Here is a 24,722-nt window from a genome sequence, read left to right on the forward strand (position 1 = left end):
TTCTATTGTTTGGGTATACTGGTTTGTTTATCAAATTAAAGGACATATGCATTGTTCCCAGCTTTTTGTGATTATGAGTAAAGTTATTGTAAACATTTATATAATGGATATTGTATAGATATAAATTTTCACATCTCTTGGTAAATATTTACGAATAGGATGCTGGGTTATATATTAGCTATATGTTTGGCTTGATAAGACATTAATAAACTTTTCCAGTGGGGCTGTAGCAGTTTGTAGCCAGTAATGTATTTGAGCCTGGTATTTCACATTTCACAAGCACTTGCTATTATTGGGATTTAAATTTTAGCCATTCTAATGGATATGCAATGTAGTCTTTTTAATTTTGCACTGCATCCTTAGAGTGTACTGTTATCTTATTATGGAGTATGGGCCACTGTTCCAACCAACTGAGCCACACTGGCCTTTTTATTTATTTTTTAATTGATTTGTGAGAGAGAGAGAAATATCTATTTACTTTCTTAGCAGGAATTGAACCAGTGTCCTGTTCCAACCAACTGAGCCACACTGGCCAGGGTTCTATTTACTTTCTTAATAGTGTCCTTTAGTTAACAAAATGTTTTAAATTTTTTAAAATATATTTGATTGATTTTTTACAGAGAGTAAGAGAGAGGGATAGAGAGTTAGAAACATCGATGAGAGAGAAACATCGATCAGCTGCCTCTTGCACACCCCCTACTGGGGATGTGCCCACAACCAAGGTACATGCCCTTGACCAGAATCGAACCTGGGACCCTTGAGTCCACAGGCCGACACTCTATCCACTGAGCCAAACCGGTTTTGGCAAAATGTTTTAATTTTAATAATGGCTATAGTAGGCTGACTGTTGGCCCTCCAAAGATGTCCATGTCCTTATTCCTGGAAATTGTGAGTATATTACTTTACAGGGCAAAAGGGACGTTGTAGATGTAATCAAGTTAAGGATTTTGAGATGGGGAGATTATCCTGGGTTATCTAGGTGAAACCTATGTAATTATAGGGTCCTTATAAGAGGGAGGGATGATGGTCAGAGTCAGAGAAAAGGAGATGTGGTGATAGAAGCAGAGTCAGAGAGAGATTTGAGATGCTCTGCTGCTGACTTGAAGATGGAAGAAGGGATTGTGAACTAAGAAATGCATATAGGCTCTACAAGGTGAAGAAGGCAAAGAAATGCATTCCCCCTAGCACCTCCAGCGGGAACAAAGCCCTATCTACACATTAATTTTAGCCAACCAAGACTTCTGATTTCCAGATCTGTAAGAGAATAAATTAGTTTTGTCTTGTTGCTAAATTTGTTATAGCAGCAACAGGAAAAAATGAGTTATATTTTCATTTTATTAAAGAGCAATTTATTGGTGAGAAACCAAGATGGCGGCATAGGTAAACACCTGAAATTGCTGCCTCACACAACCACTTCAATCAGGAGGGAGACACAAGCTCCCGACTGCTCTGAATTCCAGTTCTGGGCGAGACTCTGGGGACTCAGACTCATACAGGGAGAAACTGAACTGTCTGGCTTCGGGCAGAACTCAAGGGTGGCTTTCTCTCAGAAGTGCTTACAGCGATTACCATGGGACACTGAGACCCAGGGGCCTCTTAGGGCAGGGCTGAGGATCAGCCATAGCTGTTTGCTCTGCCCTGTTGATTTCCTAAAGCCCTGTCACACCCAATTTACACCCCCCCCCCAAGCTGTGCACAGTAGCTTTTGCATATGAATGGCCTGGCCCTTTGCAATCTAAAATTACCTAACAAACTTCACCTGGGTCAGAGAGCACCAGAACTTCCAAAAGAAGGCCCAAGGCCCACAACAGCTTGCATTGCTTCACAGCTGGGCCTCAATCTGGGCACCTCCAAACCCCAAACAAAGAAGAGGAATCTGCATATCTCTCTGTAGCTCCTGCTGGGTGGCCTCAGGCAGAGGCTAAATTTGCACCTCCTTGGAGATCCAAGAGCCAGTGTACCCAGTGGTCAGAGTGGGACCACCCAGATTACAACTCCTTAGATCCATAGGGATACACTCGAGGGACAGACTCAGTGAGCACCAAAGCCCCACTGAAGCAAGTCTCGCCCCATAAGGGTGTCGATAGCACAGAAGTTCTCCCATCATAGACACAGCTGATCCTCACAGCCAATTGTCCTGAAGGTCAATTCCTCCCAGTGATACCAACAACAATCAAGGCTTAACTACAATAAGACTGTGCACACAGCCCACAAAGGGGTGCACCAAGAGTGTTCACCTCAGGTAACTGGGGAGGCTGAGCCACTGGGCCCTATAGGACACTTAGCACACAAATCCACTCTTTCAACACAGGGAAGCAGCCAAAATGTGGGGACAAAGAAACAGGTCACAAAAGAAAGAAATGGAGGAAAGCAAACTATTGGATATAGAGTTCAAAACCATGGTTATAAGGTTTTTCAAGAATCTTCTAGAAACTGCTGATAAATTTAGTGAGACCCTCGAGGATATGAAAAAGGACCAACTAGAAATTAAGCATACACTGACTGAAATAAAGAATAATATACAGAGATCCAACAGCAGACTAGAGGATCGCAAGAATCAAGTCAAAGATTTGAAAGATGAAGGAGCAAAAAACACCCAACCGGAAAAGCAAAAAGCAAAAAGAATCCAAAAATATGAAGATAGTGTAAGGAGCCTCTGGGACAACTTCAAGCGTACTGACATCTGAATTATGGGGGTCCCAGAAGAAGAGAGAGAGCAAGATATTGAAAACCTATTTGAAGAAATAATGACAGAAAACTTCCTCACCTGGTGAAAGAAATAGACTTACAAGTTCAGGAAGCATAGACAACCCCAAACAAAAGGAATCCAAAGAGGACCACACCAAGACACATCATAATCAAAATGCCAAGAGCAAAAGACAAAGAGAGAATCTTGAAAGCAGCAAGAGAAAAACAGTTAGTTACCTACAAGGGAGTACTCATACGATTGTCAGCTAATTTCTCAACAGAAACTATGCAGGCCAGAAGGGAGTGGCAAGAAATATTCAAAGTGATGAATAGCAGAACCTCCAACCAATATTACTCTACCCAGCAAAGCTATCATTTAGAATGGAAGGTCAGATAAACAGCTTCACAGATAAGAAAAAGCTAAAGTAGCTCATAACTGCTAAACCAGTATTATATGAAATGCTTAAGGGTATTCTTTAAGAAGACGAAGAAGTAGAAAAAGATAAAGATAAAAATTATGAACAACAAATACATATCTATCAAGTGAATCTAAAAATCAAGTGAATAAAAAATCTGATGAATAGAATAAACTGGTGAATATAATAGAATCAAGGGCATAGAAATGGAGTGAACTGACAATTCCCGGGGGGGGGGGGCAAGTGGTTTGGGGGGTCCGGGAATAGACTGGAGAAAAATTGTACACCTATGGATGAGGACAGTGTGTGTGTGGGGGGTAAGGCAGAGGGTGGGGTGGGAACCGGGTGGAGGGGAGCTATGGGGGGGGAGGGGGGGGAGGGAACGGAACAAGTGTAATAATCTGAAAAATAAAGATTTTTAAAAGAAGGGCAATTTATCAATTTTTTTCGTTAGTACTTATTGTATTCTAGTTCAGAAACTTTTGCCTGCCCAAGCTTGTGAAATTACTCTATGCTTTCCTACAGAAACTTTATTACTTTACATGTATATTTAGACCTATGATATATCCTCAATAAATTTTGGGAGTATGGGGTGAGGTAGGTTCCATGTTCAAAGTTCTGCAGTTTCACAGCCTTCTCGGGAAATGTTTTCTTCTCTGGAATCACCCTGTGGCGCCTCCTTCAGGAGCTTTTAGGAAACTCGCACTTTCCCTCTCCCCCACTCTACTCCCAGTCGTCCGTGTTCTCTTTCGGAGGCTCTCTAGGACGCATGCGCTTCCGACGGGGAGGCTGTGGGAAACTACAATTCCCAGAAGATCATGTCAAAAGAAAAAAAAAAAAACCATCCTGTGGTGGGGGAGGAGGAGGGCAAGGCTGAAGGCTCGCGAGAGAACGAGCTGGAGGCGTCGCGCGAAGTGGGTGGAGGGGGTGGAGACAGCAAGGAGGAAGCGGAGGAGGTGCAGTCCCACAATACTGGGCGGGAGGGCGGGTAAGCGGTTTGTATCCGGGCTGCGAGGTGCTCGGCGTCTCGGCGGACCTTGCAGCCTGTCTCTTTAACGCGAGAGGAAGCGATGCGGAGGGGTGGAAAATGGCAGAGCTGCAGATGTTACTAGAGGAGGAAATCCCGTCTGGCAAGAGGGCGCTGATAGAGAGTTACCAGAACCTGACCCGGGTGGCGGACTACTGTGAGAACAACTACATACAGGTGAGGCGCGGGCGGCGCGGGCCGGGCGGGCCGAGCCCCCGCCGCCGCCGCCGAGCGCCCAGCCCACACTGGGCGGGGTGGGAAGCTGCCTGGACCTCCGCGGCCGCCCGGGTCCCCGCCGCAAGCCCCAGTCGGGGCAAGAGGTCGGGCTGAGGGAGCCGGGCTGCGATACAGGAAGTAGCTGAGGTGGTTGAAACCCGTAGAAGCGGAGAGAGAAAATGGGCGAGGGCGGGGGGAACCCCCGAGTCGCGCCGGCCCTCGGCAGGCACCCTGCCCTTCGCCGGGCTTGTGTCCGGAGCCCCAGCTGCAGCCTCACTGCCTCCGCTCCGAGCGGGGTCCCGGACGGAGAGGGCGGGGAGGGGAAGGGGCTGGGAGGAGGCGCGGGGAGGAGCGGCAGAGGCAGAGGAAAAGCGGGGTGTGTGTCGGCGGAGGGAGGGTGCCGTGGGGGCGATTATGTCAGTTCAACCCAGAGGGTGTGTCTTTTATTTATTTATTTATTTAAAAAATTTGTCATGAGTCACAATTACACAGACCTCCCCGAGGAGAGGAGGAAGCGAGTGGGAAATGAGTGAGGGCGTTTCGGAGAAGTTCATCTCAAAATTCCTTTAATTGAAGGTTTGCATCTCTGTCCGTTTTCAAGTCGGGCTTTCCCCCCTCCCAACACTGTCACTTCCGCCCCACCGTAATGTATGTCCAGAGGTGGTTAGGGCTATCGTTATTATAAAACACAAATGATTTTCAACTGCTTGGAAAATGTCTTAAATTCTCCCTTCCCCAAAAGTTCTTGAATTGTTGGCTTCTTAAATAACTTAAAGTAGAATGGTGTAATCGCCGGTTGCTTATTTCCTGAAGGTTCCTCTCTTTCCAACTTAAGTAAATGTATATAATATGCCTCCATATTGATTATGGAGGTTTAGAACATATGCAGTTTTAGAACCATACGGTATTAGTTATTGTAGATTTATTAGAAAAAGTTGGAGGCCTTAACTATGACAGATACTTGTTTGTTTTTATTTTAATGATTGAAAGTGAATTATGGTTCGGTAGTTTGTTTGTAGATCTTTTCATAAACCAACAGTTTATGAAAAGTAAAAAAAGTAGCAGAATACTTTGTATCAATATAATGGCACCAAAAATTCGCTTGTTAGTGATAAGGCATGACCGAAATATGCTTTGAAAGATTAGGATTATTGCAATTCAGAACTAAAGTATTTATAGAAAGCCTCCCATGTGATTATCATTTTTAAGAACCAGTAGTTTCTATGTTGGCAAATGCTTTTCCTCCTTATTTTTAGAAGGAGATTCTGTTTTCAGAATATTTTGAATATTTCTCAGTTTCCATATTAGTAACATTCTATCTTCAGTAGCACAACGAGGAATTTATCTCACAATTTTTTTTAAAACTTTTACTTGAGGAATTTTACTGATAAACTTGTTGAATGGCTGCCACATCTACTGTATTTCTTGTTTTTACAAACTTTATATTTAGCCTTTTTAAAATACTCTAAAATCTCTAAGTGTGGATATAGTTTTCAAATAGAAAAGTGATCTTAGAGTTTATTGATACTGCAATAACTTTTATTCAACCTAACAGAAAAGCCTTCAAATTGAGGTGAATGTCAGTTTGCTGAAGGTTTTAAGGATTTTGATTGAGTCAAAGGGAGAGGGCAGGAAGTTAAATTGCCCCCATTACAGAAGTAATTTCTTTATAGAAGTCAGAAGATAAGTACTTCACAAAGGTGGCTTTTTTTTTGTTTTGCATGTTGGGAAGTCTGACAAATATATGGTGTGGTAACTACCAAGTATTGGCAAATGCAAACATGTTTTAACCTGTCTGGTGACTATTTCTTTTCCAGGTAGTTGTCTGCTGTAAAGCTTTTTTCCCCCCTATCTGTCCGATTTCCTTTTCCCCTCCTGCTACCATCATGTAACTTTGAAGCACTTTTAGACTTATTGGTAATATCCCTAATTAAGATAAACCATATTATTTCTCACGTAGCCTCTTTTAAACATGCTAGTACTATTAGTACCATGGTACCAAGAGCCACCATCAGTGGTTCCAATTTTCTTTTTTGTGGTCCTAAACTTTACATCAGTGAGGTATTTTGATCTTACTGGGGGAAAGAGATGTTTATTTTAGTAGCCTTTAAACTTTGGACTGCATGATGCATTAGGTGCCATCCTGATGCTCAGACAGGCTTAGAAGATGAAGATTTTGTGGAAGTTGATGTGGTAGCTGATTTGTGAGCTGTTGTACTGCTAACTTTGGTGCTGTGTATAGGGAACCAAGAGAACTAAAAATACTCATTTGAATCTCTTTTGAGATCTTTCTATATCCTTTGTATACATGGTTGGGTTATAATCAACACCCTACATAAATAATCTCCTCTCAGGGAAAGTATGTGGTTACTTATGTTTTGAGAATTTTCTTAAGGTTAGTTAAATTACTGCCTAGGTGATTTTTATCCTAAGAATTCAGTTTTCATTTTGTTGTTTTTCTACAGTTTGGAAGTACAGTCCAGTTAGACCAAAGTATTTTTTTAAAATAGATTTTTATTAATTTCAGAGAGGAAGGGAAAGAGAGATATATAGAAACATCAACGATGAGAGAGAATCGTTGCTCGGCTGTCTTCCTGTATGCCCCCCACCAGGGATCGAGCCCACAACCCAGGCATGTGCTCCTGACTGGAATAGAACCTGAGATCCTTCAGTTGGCATTCTGACGCTCTATCCACTGAGCCAAACCAGCTAAGGCTAGAATAAGGTGTTTCGTTGACAGGTTCTTTTGGCTGTAGTGTGGTTGAGTCCTTGAGTTCTTCATTAGTTTTTTTTGTTTCCTATTGACTTTAATTATTAAATTGTATTATTAATAGCAAAACTTGTCCAAAATGTACATTCTCTCAAATAGGACAGGATTTTTGAAATTGTTTCAGGAAAATAATATTTAAAATAGAAAGTGTTTTTTATAGAGAGACAAAGAAAAATCTTTGCCTTTTTTCCATCTTTTGACCAGTTTGAATTTTTTTTAGTAGATTATGTCAAAGACAGTTATTCTTTAACTTGAACACACTTATCTAGACAGTTCTATTTGCTCTTCTTTAGGGTCCACACTGCCTTTATCATGGAAACTATTTTGAGGGAATAGGAAGTGAGCTAAGCTAAAACGAGTAGAGACTGCTTAAGAAAGGTTTCTCAGAATGCAAATTGCTATGTTGGGTAAGGACAGAAACATCTTAATTTAAAATTTTGGCTTGGATTTCCTTCAATAAATGAGTTTTATTTAGGTTAACAAGTATATCCTAAAGTTTGGGAGTATAAAAGGGATCTTATCAGTGAGCTACTTAGTAGTTTATTTCTTCGTCCTACGACACTAATTTATGCTAATTTGCTCCTTATGCAAACGATCTTGGAGGAGGTATTTTTGAGTAGGAGCACTTTGGGATAGGTAAAAGCTAAAATTTATGTACTGAACAATTTATGCCAATTTATAAATGAAGTCAATTATTAAAATATTTATCATGAGCAATTTAAGGTTCAGAGAAATTCAGTACTTAATCTGAAGTTCCATATCTCATAAGAGATAATGCCTGGAATCAAATCCAGATTTTCTGATTGTATATTCTAAGTTCTATTTAATTAATACTGAGTTAGGGTGCTTACTGCAGGATAGGGGATAAAAAAAGATGGTAACATAGAAGGTAATAGAGAAGGGATGAGGGCAATATGCATACTTCTATTTATTGAGTACTTATTTTGTAATAGATGCTGCTGGTTGATTTGTATTAACTTTAATCCTTGTAAAACCTCTCTATGATAGGCAATATCCTCTCTCTCTCTCTTTTTTTAAAATATATATTTTATTAATTTTTTAGAGAGGAAGGGAGAGAGATAGAGAGCCAGAAACATCGATGAGAGAGAAACATCGATCAGCTGCCCCCCGCACATCCCCCACTGGGGATGTGCCCGCAACCAAGGTACATGCCCTTGACCGGAATCGAACCCGGGACCCTTGAGTCCGCAGGCTGATGCTCTATCCACTGAGCCAAACCGGTTTTGGCTCTCTCTTTTTTTTTTTTTTTTTAAGATATATTGGTTATTTTACAGAGAGGAAGGGAGAGGGATAGAGAGTTAGAAACATCAATGAGAGAAACATCGATCAGCTGCTTCCTGCACACCTCCTACCGGGGATGTGCCCGAAACCATGGTACATGCCCATGACCGAAATCAAACCTGGGACCTTTCAGTCCTCAGGCCGACGCTCTATCCACTGAGCCAAACCGGTATTCTCTTAAAGATCTAGAAATTAGGACTCAAAAAAGTTAAATGAATTTTGTTGGATCAGATAGTAATTGGCAGCTAGGATTTCTGCCCAACTCGGACAGGTTCCACAGGTTCCACAGCTGTGCTCTTTCTATGCCACACTGCCTCCAGCTGTAAATGAGTCTAGAACTCAGACTATGTTTAGAAATGTCATGGGATAGACTCTCGTTGGGCATGTCTGGGAACCTGACAACTATTTTACCATTGTTTCTTCTGAATTCCAAGTGGCAAATATAAGAACTGGTATGTGTGTAATTTGGGGATGGTTGCTTTGGCACATTTTTCCCTGAGCTCAGTGGATCCTTTTTCTTTCTGTGTATCCTTGCCTGTTTTTTCTATTCTGATTCAGCTTTACTTTGATTAGAAAATTTGTAAAACAATTAGAAGTTAACAAAACAAAATGTTTTGGAACATTTTGATTTCTACACAAACTAGATTCAGGTAAAGATAGACAAAGTGATTGAGGAGATTAGGACAGATTGGAAATGGTAGAACTTTTACAATTGCACTTTTATTTTTATTTATTTTTTAAATCCTCATCCGAGGATATTTTCCCATTGATTTTTAGAGACAATGGAAGAGAGAGGGAAAGACAGAATTATTGATGTGAAAGAAACACATTGGTTGCAGGCTGGGGAGGAACCTGCAACCAAGGTACATGCCCTAAGGACTCCCATGAATCCTGTATATTTCCTCTGTAACACTCTTATGCCTGTTTGACATTTGATGCTGTTCTCTAAGAAAGCAGGTCTAGGCTTTTCTTGTATATTTCTGTATCTCCAGTGCCTGCCCAATGCCTAGCACATAAAGCTCTCAAAAGTTTACATGAACTGTACAAGCAGTATGGAAACTCGGTTCTGTTCCTCATTCTATATTTTCACCAGCCTTTAACTGTATTTTATCCTCTATAAAAGGATGAGTTTGAATCAGATTGTGTCCAAAGTGACAGTTCTGATGGTTTTTAGTAGTTTGTTTATCACTTCCAGCCCTGCAATTCCCATGTTTTCATTAGTTTATTTTTGAGTTCTTCAGTATCCTCTGGGGGGGAAAAAAAATCTTTGATTCTCTTCAACAAATGGTGTTGGGAAAATTTGACAGGCACATGCAAAAAGATGAAACTAGACTACCAACTTACACCATACACAAGAATACACTCAAAATGGATAAAAGACTTGAGTGTAAGCTATGAAACCATAAAAATCCGAGAAGACAACATAGGCAACAAAATCTCAAGACATCCTGTGGAGCAGAATTTTCGCCGATAAATCTAGGGCAAGGAAAAAATAAACAAATGGAACTGCATTGAACTAAAAGGCTGCCTAGCAAAAGAAACCATCATCTGAATGAAAAAGGGCCCTAGCAGGTGTTGCTCAGTGGTTAGAGTGCCGACCTGCGCACTGAAGGGTTGGGTTCAATTCCTGGACAAGGGCACATACCTTGATTTCGGGTCGCTCCCTGCCCCCCACCCCCATCGAGGTGCCTGGGGGAGGCAACCAGTTGTTGTGTCTCTGTAGGAACCATGCCAGTGTCCCCAGATAGTCAAGGCCAATGGGAGCATAGAGGCCTTGTTCTCAATACACCAGAATGGCCACGGCCTGCCCTGAGCCTGAGAATCATCAGACTCTGAGCCTGGGAACCCTTATTAGCCTTTGATACTGATCTCTGGGAATCCCAACTGAATTGCACAGAAGTGCCTTTCTGTAGCAAATGCTGATGGCAAAGTGTGTCTCTTGTTAGAGCTTGTTTGAGCATGTATATAAGCTGTCACTGACCAGGGGAGAGAGCAGCTGGGCAGAGAGCTTGAAGAAGCAGAGATGGTAAGCACAGAAAATGTAGCTCCTATGTGTGTGGGAGAGGCTAGAGAGCTCAGAAGGAGCTGAGAGCTGGTACTGCCATGATATAAGGCTAAGAACTCATAGAGAGCTCAGATATAGCTCCCAGGTTAACCAGCCATTGTGCTGGAAGAGAGAAGCTCAGAGTTAGTTATTATTTGAAGCTACAGAGACCAGCCAGTGTGCTGGGCAGGGGAGACAGGAGAAGCTGCTGAGCTGGAGATTTCAGGTACCACTATGATGGGAGGCGGTGAGTCTAGGGGGCAGTGTGCAGCTGCTCAGATAATACCTGTGGGTACAGAGATTAATGCTGCTTTTGTGGGAAAGATGTACATGTTAACCAGCTGGTGTCTGACTGCCTGCCTGTATGGACTTTGCTGTAAGGAATTGTTTTGTTTGACAGCTATATGGCCACTGGCTTCTGCAATAAAGACTCATTCTTATACACCCACAACCTCTCATGGTTTCTCTGTCTGCCCCGCCGCCGAGAATTAACCTGTTTTTGATACTTGTTGGACTGAGTTCCCAACAGATAGTACAGTGGTCAGGGTTCAAGAAGGACCTGCCCTGGCGTAATAGGGAAGAATTGAGAAGAATACATGGACTCAGAACAACTCGGAACAGCAGTGCTGAGCAGTGTTCCTGCTGTCTCTGACAGTCTCTCTCACATAGATTGTTTCTCTCTCTCTCTGTCCTCCCCCCCCCCCCCCTTCTACTCTCTAAAAGAAATGGGAAAAACAGAAAAATATCCTCAGGTGAGGATTTAACAACAGCAACAAAAAATGAAAAGTGAACCCTAGGAGAACATATTTTCCAATGGTACATCTGATACAGGGTTAACTTTCCAAAATATGTAAAGCACTCATACAACTAAAAGGAAGTCAATCCAATTAAAAATGGGCAAAGGACCTGAATAGACACTTCTCCAAAGAGGACATACAGATGACCAATAAACATATGAAAAAATGCTCAGTGTCACCAATTTGTAAGAGAGATGCAAATTAAAACTGCGATGAGGTATCACCTCACACCGGACAGAATGACTACCATCAGGAAATCAACAAGTGCTGGTAAGGATGTGGAGAAAAGTACACTGCTGGTAGGAATGCAAACTGGTGCAGCCATTATGGAAAACAGTATGGAGTTTCCCCCCAAAAAATTTAAAAATGGAACTGCCTTTTGACCCAGCAATCCCACTTCTAGGAATATATCCTAAGAATCCTGAAACACCAATCAGAAAGAATATATGCACCCCTAGGTTCATAGCAGCACAAATTACAATAGCTAAGATCTGGAAACAGCCCAAGTGCCCATCAGTAGATGAGTGGATAAAAAAGCTGTGGTACATCTATACAATGGAATTCTATGCAGCTATACTAGGTGTACCAGTTAATAATGCGGATTTTGTAATCAAAGAAAACACGATAATTTCAAGAGAAACATCAAAAGTGCTTTATTCAAAGTAATGTCCATTGCTAGCTACACATTTCCTCCATCTTTCAGGTAATTTGTGGATACCGTCCCAATAGAACTTTTCTTGTTTTGAGGCAAACCATTCAGAGACCCAATTTTCCACTTCTTCGTATGTTTTAAAGTGCTGCTCAGAAAGTGCTTGTGCCATTGATCGGAACAAGTGGTAATCTGAAGGAGTAAGTTCTTATGAGTACGGCGGGTGGGTTAATACTTCCCAAGCAAGATTTAAAAAAAATAATATTTTTATTAATTTCAGAGAGGAAGGGAGAGGTAGAGAGAGAGAGAAACATCAATGATGAGAGAGAATCATTGATTAGCTGCCTCCTGCATGCCCCCTACTGGGGATCGAGCCCACAACCTGCAAATGTGCCCTTGACCGGAATCAAACCTAGGACCCGTCAGTCTGCAGGCCGACACTCTATCCACTGAGCCAAAACTGGCTAGGGCCAAGCAAGATTTTATTTTTTAAAATATATTTTAATTGATTTTTTACAGAGAGGAAAGGAGAGGGATAGAGAGCCAGAAACGTTGATGAGAGAGAAACATCAATCAGCTGCCTCCTGCACCCTCCCCTGCCCCCCCCCACTGGGGATGTGCCCGCAACCAAGGTTCATGCCCTTGACCAGAATTGAACCTGGGACCTTTCAGTCCTCAGGCCGACGCTCAATGAGCCAAATGGGTTAGTGCCCAAGCAAGATCTTTTAACATGTCTTTAACTGGTTTTGAAGTGTGTGATGGTGCATTATCATGAAGTAAAATTACTTTGCTGTGTCTTCTGGAACATTCTGGTCGTTTCACGATCAGAGTGTGGTTCAAATTGATTATTCATTGTTGGTAGCTATCAGTATTAACGGTTTCACCTGGTTTTAGAAGCTCATAATACACCACACCTTCCTGATCCACCACTTGCAGAGCATTGTCTTCTTTCCAAAGCGATTTGGCCTTGCAGTCGATGTTGATAGTTGACCTGGATCAACCCATGATTTTGTGCATTTGGGATTCTCAAAATAAATCCACTTTTCATCACCAGTTACAATTTGATGCAAAAAAGACTTTCTTTTGTGCCGTTGAAGCAACATTTTACTGATGACTTCGGTTTTCCATTTGTCTTTCGTTCAGTTGATGTGGCACCCATTTCCCTTCCTTTAAAATCTTTCCCATTGCTTGTAAACAATTGGAAATTGTTCCCTGAGCAATGTTTAATCTTTCTGCAAGTTGTTTTTGAGTTTGACATGCATCTTCAATAATCGTTGGTCTTCAGACTTTTTCAGTTGACCTGGACGTTCTTTGTCTTTCACATAGAAATCATAATTTTTAAATTGTTTAAACCAACGTTCACAAGTATCTTGAGATGGAGCATGTTCACCATAAGCTTCCCGAAGTATATGATAACTTTTTCTTCAAAATAAAGTAATGAATTAAAACTTCTGCAAATGCTCTTGTTTTGGCACGAAATTCGACATTTTTAAGTGTAAAAATATCTATGATGTTAACACCTTCAGAAAATTTGACATATGAAGTTTTGAAGCTTGTCAATACAACAAAATAGCATACATATCAAATCGCATATATATCAACATATGTATAACTCCATCTATTGAAAAAAATTCACATTATTAACTGGTAAAAAAGAAGGATCTCTTACCCTTTGAGACAGCATGGAGGAACCTGGAGAGTATTATGCTAAGTGAAATAAGCCAGTCAGAGAAAGACAAGTATCACACGATCACACTCATATGTGGAATCTAATGAACAAAATAAACTGACTAACAAAAAAGGGTGAGGCACAGGGACAGATCCAGAGACAGAGAAGCATCGATCAGACTGTCAAACCTCAGAGGGAAGGTAGGGGAGGGTGGGGATAAGGAGGAGAGACCAACCAAAGGACTTGTATGCATGAATATAAGCCTAACCAATGGACATGAACACCAGGGGGGTGAGGGCATGAGTAGGGGGGAGGTTTGGGGGGTTAATGGAGGGATGAGGACACACATGTAATATCTTAATCAATAAAGAAATAAAAAAAAAAAGGTGAGGCATGGAGGCATGGAACAGATTGACAAATCTCAAGTGAGGGGGGAACGGGAAGAGATTAGATACTTACATACTTATACTTATGCATAGCCCATGGACACAGACAGTAATGTGGTGAAGGCCTGGGATGGGGCAGGGAGTGAGTGGAGGCAAAGAGGGGGGCATATGGGGGCCCTCTGTAATACTGTCTACATAATACTTTATGTAGACTACCCATTTTGTCACACAGAACCTTAAAAGGTATCTTAAGGGTCAAGATTGAATAAGATTAGTATTTTTTCTGCTTTATTAAGAACATTTAAAAATATGTTTTGTTTTTTTTATTTTAGAGAGAGAGGAAGGGAGAGAGAGAGAGAGAGAGAAACATATACGAGATAGAAACATCATCATTGTTTGGCTGCCTACTTCATGCCCCCTACTGGGGATTGAGCCCGAAACTTGGGCTTGTGCCCTAACCAGGAATTGAACCAGAGACCTCTTGTTGCATGGGTTGATCCACATTCAAGCACTGAGCCACACCAGCTGTGTGAGAACATTTTTAAATATATTTTATTGTTTTTTACAGAGAGGAAGGGAGAGGGATAGAGAGCTAAAACATCGATGAGAGAGAATCATTGCCTCCTGCACACCCCCTTGGGGATGTGCCCGCAGCCAATGCACATGCCCTTGACCGGAATCGAACCTGGGACCCTTCAGTCCGCAGACCGACTCTATCCACTGAGCCAAACCAGTTTCGGCACATTTTTAAGTGAAGCTAACTTTTTTCCTTTGAGTGGTTGGCAGTAAAGAACTCAGTGACTACTAATACATTTGGTGACACTGTCTTCATTTGTGCTAAGAGGCTAGTAATTTAGTCAACTTTGCTTTTGCATTATCAGTGCAAATGTCAACACAGAAGAGAAGGCAGGATATCATAGAAAAATTAAAAGAAGGCAATCTATTTTTACAGATCCAAAGAGTATCTAAAAAAACACACCTCAGAGCTGTTAATAAGCATCATAGTGCTTCAATGAGATGTCAGTTGGAACTCAGAAATAAAGATCTGGAATATGAACTCTTCCAAAATGAAAACTTCTCAAGATTGTAACAAAATAGGATTGGAAAAATATAAGCAATTCTACTGAGAAGAATTAGAAGGTAGAAAGTCATTGGTGAATAAACTAAACAAGTCTAATGAGAGGGTAGCAGAGGTCAGCACCAAACTTCTCTTGCAGAAACAGCAGAATAGATCTTTACTCAGCACTCATAATATGAGGCCAGTCCTGGAGACACCTTGTGTTGGAAATCTTAATAATAGTTTTGAACCCAAGAGAAATTCTATTCCAAGAGAAAACTTAGTGATTCCTACCTCAAAGTCATGGAATTAAAATAATAGCATGGATACTTACTTGATCAAGATACTTCTGATTTTGAATCTGTATCCTATATAGCAGCGGTCGCCAACCTTTGGGACCTCACAGACCGACCGCCAGTGGTCCATGGACCACCGGTTTGTGACCACTGCTATAGAGCTTATCCTGTAGAATCAATTGATCAGTCAAATTCATGTCAAGATCTACTTTTGAAAACATCACAGATTTTGAAGAAAAATTAAATGATCTGAAACATAAATAGAAAAAGTTTACTGGACTATTTACACAACATGATTTTCCATTAAACACATGACGTGTGAAATCTATTAATGAAAAATATTTTTGGATAAAGAAAAGAAAAGGAGGCAAATAACTGGTATTACTATGAAAATAGTTTTGGAAACTCCTGAAAGAATTAGGGATCCTAAACCCTCAGAATAGCACACTTTGAGGAACTTTGGTTTAAATGATTGGTTTAGTAGACTTAATGTCTTCCTTTTGTGGTATTACTAATAGGAGTCTGGATTTTATTTTATTATGATTACTTTAAAAATGTTTTTATTACTTTCAGAGTGAGGAAGGGAGAGGGAGAAAGAGATAGAAACATCAGTTGGCTGCCTCCTGCACACCTCTCACTGAGGACTGAGCCTGCAACTTGGGCATGTACCCTGACCGGGAATAGAACTGGTGTCCTCCTGGTGAATGGACTGATGCTCAACCAACTAAGTGACACCTGTTGGGCTAAAATGATGTAGTAATTATTTTATTTATTTCCAATTTGAGTATGTTCCAAATTTGATTTGAAGAAATTTTACAGGTTCCGAAGTTGGAACCGTAGAAGTTCCAAGAGAAATGCTCAGTAAAATGAAATATGTATAATTATATTAATGTAATATATAATAATAAATATGCAGTAAGATAATAAATTAGTTTGTCACCCATTCAGTTATTCAGTATCTTTTTACTGCCTGTTATATGCTAGAGTGTGTTTTGTGAATTAGATATAATCTCTGCCTCTGTTCTCGAACCCTCACCCTCAACCTATGAACCTGCAGCCACAATCAGGCTGCCCCCAGGACAGGGTCTTCCTAAGACACTAATTTCCCTGTCTCCTGAAGTGCCTCCTCCCAGCCTTCCTGCCGTTGATCCACTGACCTGACAGGCCATCCCCAACTGTAGCTCTCCAAGCTGGGCACATCCTTACATACTATAGTAAATTTTATCTAGGGAAGTACATGTTGACAAGAGTATATATCAGGTATCCCCATCTAACCTGGTGTGTCAAATAAGTTGAGGGGACCAAAATTATGCCACCCCAAAATTTGCCTTTTGGGATATTGATTTTAAGCTGGTTATTATAGAAGAGCTGATTTAGCCCTGTCCCAGTTGCCAGTAGGAGCATCGTCCTGTCACCAAAAGGTTTCAGGTTTGATTCCCAGTTATTGTACGAATCTAAGTTGCGGGTTTGATCCCTGGTCCGGGTGCGTAAGCGAGGCAACTGATTCTTGTTTCTCTCTCACTGGATGTTTTTCTCTCATGCTCTCTAGAAGGAACAGACTCCGAAAGAAACCTTTGATCCTTTCTCTTTACCTGCCTAAAGGAATTCATATAGAAAACCCTGCTTAAAGGAAGGAGCATCATCACCTTAGCATCACAGTATAAACTAAATGTGGCTGACAGGGAGAAATCAAGCAAAGCTTGTTTGTTGAACTTCAGTCTGTGTTCCATGTTTCTGGGTGGCCCAGCAAGAATTAGTTCACTACCTGTAAATTACCTGCTTTCCCTTTGAAATCCCAGACTCTTCCCTCCTCCTTCTTTATCCAAAATGGCATCTAAACCTCAACTGCCCAATGAATCTTTGAGTCTCATATTCTGCATGTATATCCATAATAAATTTTGGACATATTCTCTTATTAATGTCTCATTATTCGCCCAGCTAGAAGAACTTAGAAGGTGTGAGGAAAATTATTTTTTTGCCACCCTACGGAAGTAATGTTGGAGTTGAGATATGAAGGGTGAATATATGTTAACCAAGAATTTTTAAAAAAGATCTTTATTCTTGAGAGTATTACAGATGTTCTCCTCCTCTCTCCCCTCCCCCCCCCCCAATCTGGTTCCCACCCGGCCCCAGGCCTTCATCACCCTACTGTCTGTGTCCATAGGTAAGATCTTTGGTTAATCTCTTCCCATGCCATTCCCTCTGAGATTTGTCACTCTGTTCCATGTTTCCATGCCTCTGATTCTATTTATTTTATTTACCAGTTCATTAGATTCCTTGGCCATTTATTTTGATTTTTAGATTCAGTTGTTGATAGATACGTATTTATTGCCATTTTATTGCTCATATATTTTTTTTATCCTTTTTTTCTTCTTCTTAAAGAATACCTTTCAACATTTCATGTCTTACTGGTTTGGTGGTGATGAACTCCTTTAGCTTTTTCTTGTCTGTGAAGCTCTTTATCTGACCTTCAATTCTAAATAAGAGCTTTGCTGGGTAGATTAATCTTGGTTGTAGGTCCTTGCTATTCATCACTGAATATTTCTTGCCACTCTCTTCTGGCCTGCAAAGTTTCTTTTGAGAAATTAATTGACAGTCTTATGGGCTCTCCCTTGTAGGTAACTAATTGCTTTTCTCTTGCTGCTTTTAACACGTTAAGCGCCCAGTCAGTTACCGGTGACTGACACTATACTCTCCGTCTGGAAGACAAAACAGCCTGGGCGCTTAATGTGTTAAGATTTTCTCTTTGTCTTTAACAGTTGGCATTTTAATGATGATGTGTCTTGGTTTGGTCCTCTTTGGATTACTCTTGTTTGGGGTTCTCTGCACTTCCTGGACTTGTAAGTCTATTTCTTTCACCAGGTGGGGGAAGTTTTCTGTCATTATTTCTTCAAATAGGTTTTCAATATCTTGCTCTGTCTCTTCTCCTTCGGGCACCCCCATAATGCGAATGTTGGTATGCTTGAAGTTGTCCCAGAGGCTCCTTACACTGTCTTCATATTTTTGGATTCTTTTCTTTTTGCTCTTCTGATTGGGTGTTTTCTTCTTCCTCATATTCCAACTCATTGATTTGATACTCAGAATCCTTTACTCTACTGTTGAATCCCTTTAAATTATTATTTATTTCTGTTAGTGTATGCTTAATTTCTGACTGGTCATTTTTCATATTTTTGACATTCTCACTGAGATCCTTGAAAGTCTCACTAAATCCCTCGAAACTGTCATTAAGATCCTTGAATAACCTTATAACCATGGTTTTGAACTCTGTACCCAGTAGTTTGCTTGCTTCCATTTCTTTCATTTGTGAAATATTTCTTTGTCTCTGCATTTTGGCTGTTTCCCTGTGTTTGTTTCTACGTATTAGGTAGAGCTGCTCTGTCTTCTGGAATTGGTAGAGTGGCCTTGTATAATAGGCTTCTTGTAAGGCCCAGTGGCTCAGCCTCCCTAGTCACCTGAGCTGGGCATTCTAGGTGCGCCCCTGTGTGGACTGCCTCCTGTGCACAGTCTTTTATTTGATCCTTGATTGCTTTTGCGTCTCGGGAGGAATTGACCTCCAGGCCAATTGGCTGTGAGGAACTACTGCAACCTTAGTGGGAGAGCTGCTGTGCAGAACATACCCCTATGGAGCAGGACTTGCTTCAGTAGGGCTTTAGTGCTCACTGAGTCTGCCAATTGAGTGTGTTGCTTGTGGATGTGTAGAATTGGAATATAGTATGGTCTGAAGCTGTCCATTGGGTGCACTGGCTCTAGGGCCTCCAGGGAGGTGCAAAGTCAGCCCACTGCCTGGGGCCACTCTGCAGAAACTATTTTATTGGGCTTGGAGATGCTCATTTGAGGCCCAGATGTGAAGCAAGGCAGGCTGGTGCTAGTGCCAGGTCTTGAGTCTCTTATTGATAGGTTTGGGGTATTCTGTTACCAGCTGCAACTTGTTAGAAAGATTTTAGCAAAGTCTGAAGCTTGAGCAAGCCAGGCCATTCATATAGAAAAGTCTCTGCAAACAAGGTTGGGTGGGGCTGCAAATTGGATGGGGTGGGGTCTCAGGGAATAACCTCGGTGGAGCAAACACTATGAGCCAGGCTGATGGAAACTCAGATATGGCTGCGAGTCAGCTCTGTGACAGGGGAAGTCCCAGCATAGGAACAGTGACCCCTCTGAGTACCTCTGTCTGGGAGAAAGGTGCCCCCAAGTTCTGGCCCGATGCCAGACAATCCAGTTCCTCTCTGTATGTGTCTGGATCCCCCAGAGCCGCCAACCTGCACTGGAGCTCAGAGGAAGGCGGGACCTTGTAGGTTTGTGCCCCTTTAAAAGGAACACCTATTTCCAGCAGCCTCGGTGTCACTCAGCCTCAATCCCCACTGTTTTTTTTATAGCCCATAGTTACGGTGACTTCTCTTCCCAGTTCTGGGACCCGGGATGGGGGTCTGATGTGGGGCTGGGGCCTCTTGCTCCTCATGGGCTGCCTCTGCAGAGATGATCTCCCTCCCAATTAAAAAAACAGCACACATAGGTGTTGGACCAGCCCATTCCAGGCCTCCACCCCTCCTCCTAGTCTCCATGTGCTTTTTAAATAATTTTTTTTTATTGATTTCAGAGAGGAAGGAAGAGGGGGAGAGAGAGAAATATCAATGATGAGAGAGACTCATTGATTGGCTGCCTCCTGCACACCCCTACTAGGGATCGAGCCCACAACCCAGGCATGTGCCCTGTCTGGGAATTGAACCAAGGACCTTTTGGTCCATAGGACGACGCTCAATCCACTGAGCTACCACAGCGGGGCTCTCTGTACTTTTTTCTTCTCTTGTAGGACTTCCATTCAGCCAGCTTTCAGGCGGGTTTGAATGATGGTTGTTTTGTATTTTAGTTGTAATTTTGATGTGGTTGTGGGAGGTGGCCAGTATAGGCATTTACCTGTGCCATCATCTTGTTTCTCTCTTGAGAGAAGGAAAAACAATGTCTATTTGAGGGAACAGTGACATTATGTATACAGGTCCAATGGTGAGTGAAAGCCCAGTGATTTTAAACATTAATAGACCTTCGTGCGTTAGAGTGTAGTGAACAAAGAAGGGAGAGTCATTTGTGAGGAGTTAGGTAGGGACTAGGTCAGTGATGGGCAACCTTTTGAGCTTGGTGTGTCAAACTTCGCCAAAAAACTGAGCATAACCCTGATAATGTGTCACCTTGAGGAAAAAACATTACTTCGCAATATTTATAGTTTAAATAACATAAATGTATAATTGTTATATATAATTGTATTTAATAAACCAAAAACTAAATATTTAACTTACCTGCTTAGTGACTTCTTTGTTCATCCATCAGTCGGTTTCTTTTGTTGGTCTTGATATTATTTAGCTTGTGTGGGTGCCGTGAACTAAGATAAGTGAGGGGGAGGGGGAATTCTTTAACTAACCTGCCTATTAGTGACTTTTTTGTTGCTGAATTTCATTGGCTAAATCTTCAATTGAAGGTTGGTATGTTGTACACTTCAGGCCCAAGCAAGCGCTACTAACTTCATCTGTCAATCTGTTTCTTTTGTTGGTTTTGATATTATTTAACGCTGAGAATAAGGCCTCACAAAAGTATGTAGAGGGAAAAATTGTGAGTAAAGCCATTGCTATATTTTTCAGGGTGCTAAAAGTGTCTGGTAGTCGGTTCCAGGCACTCCAAATTTCCTGTTTGTAGTGGCACTCCTCTTGATTCTCCAAGCGGCACCTTTCCAGATTCTCAAGCTTTGACCTCAAGTCGACAAACACCAGAGTCCAGATACTGTCTTGAAATTCTGCAAGTTGCATCTCCAAATCATCAATTTGCATCCATTGGAAACCATTTAATTCCAAACTACTGTAGACTACTACATCAGGATACTTAATTATTTTCATGGTCTGTTCTAGACTTCTAAATTGACTAAATCTATCACTAAACTGGTCAAGTAACGCGTCTAAAACATGCTGGTACTTCATATGCAAGAGTTCCATTTCATTTTGTACAGCTGCACTGGCCTTCTCAAAATACTTTGTTACTCGAGGAAAATACTTCTAAGTTTTAGTTTCTACATCTCGCTTGAAAATTTTAACTTTACTTTCAAAAGCTTTTATGTATCCAAACATAACGTCAATACTTTTGCCAAAACCTTGTAACTTTAAGTTCAGTTCATTAATATGAACAGAGAGATCTGTAAAAAACATCAGGGTGTTGACCCACTTATCATCATTAAGCTGAGGAAAGTTTCCCAGATCCTTATCATCAAGAAATACCTTAATTTCTTCAAAGCACTCCACAAAGCGCTCAAGAACTTTGCCTCGGCTCAGCCATCTTACATTATTGTACATCAGCAGTCCACTGTAGGTGGAATCAACCTCCAGTAAAAGTGCCGAAAATTCTCGCTTGTGAAGGGGGGGAGAGCAGCTATTAAATTAACTATTTTTGTAACAACTGACATTAAGTCGTTTAAGTCAGTGAATCCTGCCTTGGCACATAAAGCCTCCTGTTGGATAATACAATGAAAAGGCACAATCAGATGTCCAATAGCTTCTGTAAACAATTTGATGAATCTGACTTTTTTCCCCACCATATTTGGTGCCCCATCTGTCTTCACTGACACCACTTTAGAGATATCAATGCTTAGATCACGAAATGTTTGTGTAACAACCTTACATATTTCGCTTCCTCATTTACTTGTTGACACTGATACTAACTTTATCAACGCTTCTCTCATTGTGAGACCATCAGAATATCGACCAATAATGGCCAACTGAGCATGTGATGTGACATCAGTAGTTTCATCAAGAGAGATTGAAAAATATTTACACTTCCTTATGTCTCTTTAATTGATGTTGTACGTTTGTGTTCAGTCTCATTATTCGGTCTTTTATGATATTTCTACTGAGTGGTAACTCAGATATTCTCTTAATAATTGCTTCTTTATTCTGCATATCGTGAAATAGAACTGGTGCACATCTTAGGAGAGTTTCTTGAATAAATTCTCCCTCACTGAGCGCTTTTCCATGCTGAGCTATAGAGTGAGCAATGCTTAAACTTGCAGATGTTAAATTTGTAGAGCCTTTCATAAATTTAAGGATGGAATTAGATTGGCTCTTATAAAGGTGTAGCTGCCTGGAAATGTATTCCTTCCTTTCATCCTCACTTTTTTCCAAGAGCTGGGAATGATTAGTTTCAAAATGTCTATTTATATTCCACGTTCTGCTTACTACCGTTTCAGTACATAGAACGCAAAAATGATCTGCCATTTTTTTCTATAAAGCCATACATCTTGGTCCATGTCTCTTGAAAGGGTCGGCCACTGCTACTACCACTTCCTTTACTTAACCTTAGTTTTTTACTTTTTGGGTTCTCCATCAGGGGGGCATTGACAGAAGATAGAATTATAGATAGCTTGTTAGGCCTGCAGGCAATTAGGGGTTAACTAGCCTAACTAACCACAAAATGGTGCATATAACTGTCTTTTAGGAAAGGGCAGGGTTAATAAGCAGAAATAGGGGTTAATAAGAATGCACAACAGTAATAGTGGTGAAATGGACTCTGCACTATGGAGCAAGATGGTGTTCCTTATGTGAATTAAAATGGCTGCCGCTATTTCTAATGGTGGGAAATGGCACCCATAGCACGCCACAAACCCTTGCCTCTCCCAGCCTCCCCCTCACTCAGTAATGATGGATTAGAAATCCATGACACCCCAGAACAGTAGATAATGGTTGCTGTGGTTAACTATTATTTGGTTACTGGTAATCTCCCCAGAGATGTGTCCCTCGCTGCGTTCCGCTGCTCCCTGCTCTGCTGGCGGAAGTGAGGAGAATGATCCCGGCTTAACTGGAAGTCCCAGAACTAGATGCTCTGTGCCGGACTTCTGCTGTTTTGGCCTACAGACCTCCGGCACAGAGTGTCTTAATAGGGGAGGATGAAACATTTGCGACTAGAGTCTTGGAGTTAGACTCTAACTCCAAGACTCTAGTCGCAAATGTTTTCATCCTCAGGAGCAGCAAATGTTTCATCCTCGGCATGCGGCCGCCTTAGCGGCCGCGTGTCATCAGAAATGGCTACGCATGTCATAGGTTTGCCATCACTGGACTAGGTCAAAGAAGGCTTTATAGGCTATGTTAAGGATGTTGGTCTTTTTTCTGAGGATGATAAGAAAACATTGAAAGTTTTAAGCAGTGCGTTTATTATTAGTGGAAGTGGCGTTCTTGGGATGCAGTGAGGGAAAGAATTATTATTTTTGTTAATCCTCACCTGAGGATATTTTTCCATTGACTTTTAGAGAGAGTGGAAGGGAGGGGGGAAAAGAGAGAGGAACATCAATGTATCTCATTGGTTTCCTCCCGCATGTGCCTTGACCAGGGCCGGGGATTGAGCCTGTAACCAAGGTATGTGCCCTTAACCAGAATTGAACCCAGGACTTCCTAGTTTATAGGTCATTGCTCAACCACTGAGCCACGTTGATTGGACTAGTTGTTTATTTTGATCATCAGAGTTTTGTAATATTTCTTAAATAGGTCTTGTACATACTTTGTTAGATGGTTTTCTTTTTAATGCTCTTGTATACCTTTAATTGGTATTTAGATTTCTTCTTGGTTAAATTATTTGGTTTGGATTCAATATGTGGTAATCCTACCTAATAATAGACAAATATGCAAATTGACCGTACCTTCGCTATGTCAGCGATTGGCCAGGAGGCGCGGGGGGGGGGGGCGGGACTCGGGGTGGCCGGGGTGGCTGATTGGGCCGGCGGGACGCTGAGCTCGCGTCGCCAGGGGCAGCTGGAGCTCAGCGTCTGCGCCATGGCTGTGCTGCGGCACAGAAGGGGCTTCTGGGGCAGCGAGCTCACGCCCCACCGCGGACCATCAAAAGCGGACCATCAAAAGCGGGGGAGCTTAGTGCCTGTCCGCTCAGGCACCAGGCCTTTCAGAAGCCTCCGCCACGCTAGAGGCTTCTGAAAGGCCTGGTGCACCAGCGGACAGGCACCCAGCTCCCCCGCAATCGAAAGCGAAAGCATGTAGGGGACCCTACACGTGGATGATTCAATCATGCACTGGGCCTCTAGTTTATTAATAAAGTATTTTCCCTCTTTGTTTCTTTCTACTTTATAACTATGTGTATGAACAGTCTATCCCTCTTCACATCTCAGATTTTTAAAAATTATATTTTTATAGATTTTAGAGAGGAAGGGAGAAGGAGAGAGATTGAAACATCACTGATGACAGAGAATCACTGATAAGCTGCCTCCTGCATGTCCCCTACAAGGGGATCGAGCCCACAACCCAGGCATGTGCCCCTGACCAGAATCAAACCCGGGACCCTTCAGTCTGCAGGCCAACGCTCTATCCACAGAGCCAAACCAGCTAGGGCTCAGATTTTTTTTTTTAAGAGCTGTGAGAATGACTCTGCATCTTA

General features: G+C 41.7%; 1 protein-coding gene across 10 annotated transcripts in view; it reads left to right on the plus strand.

Moving 5' to 3' along the window:
* Positions 1-4,102: 4,102 nt before the first annotated feature.
* The window catches only part of ABI1 (abl interactor 1), a 125,501-nt gene continuing 104,881 nt past the window's right edge, over positions 4,103-24,722 (plus strand). For all 10 annotated transcript variants that reach the window (XM_054725662.1, XM_054725660.1, XM_054725667.1 and 7 more), the window contains exon 1: positions 4,103-4,308. In XM_054725662.1, the coding sequence (XP_054581637.1) occupies positions 4,192-4,308 (117 nt within the window). In that variant the 5' untranslated portion in view covers positions 4,103-4,191. The remainder of the gene's footprint in view (positions 4,309-24,722) is intronic.

This window comes from Eptesicus fuscus, chromosome 2, assembly GCF_027574615.1.
Source record: "Eptesicus fuscus isolate TK198812 chromosome 2, DD_ASM_mEF_20220401, whole genome shotgun sequence".
Classification (NCBI taxonomy): Eukaryota; Metazoa; Chordata; class Mammalia; order Chiroptera; family Vespertilionidae; genus Eptesicus; species Eptesicus fuscus.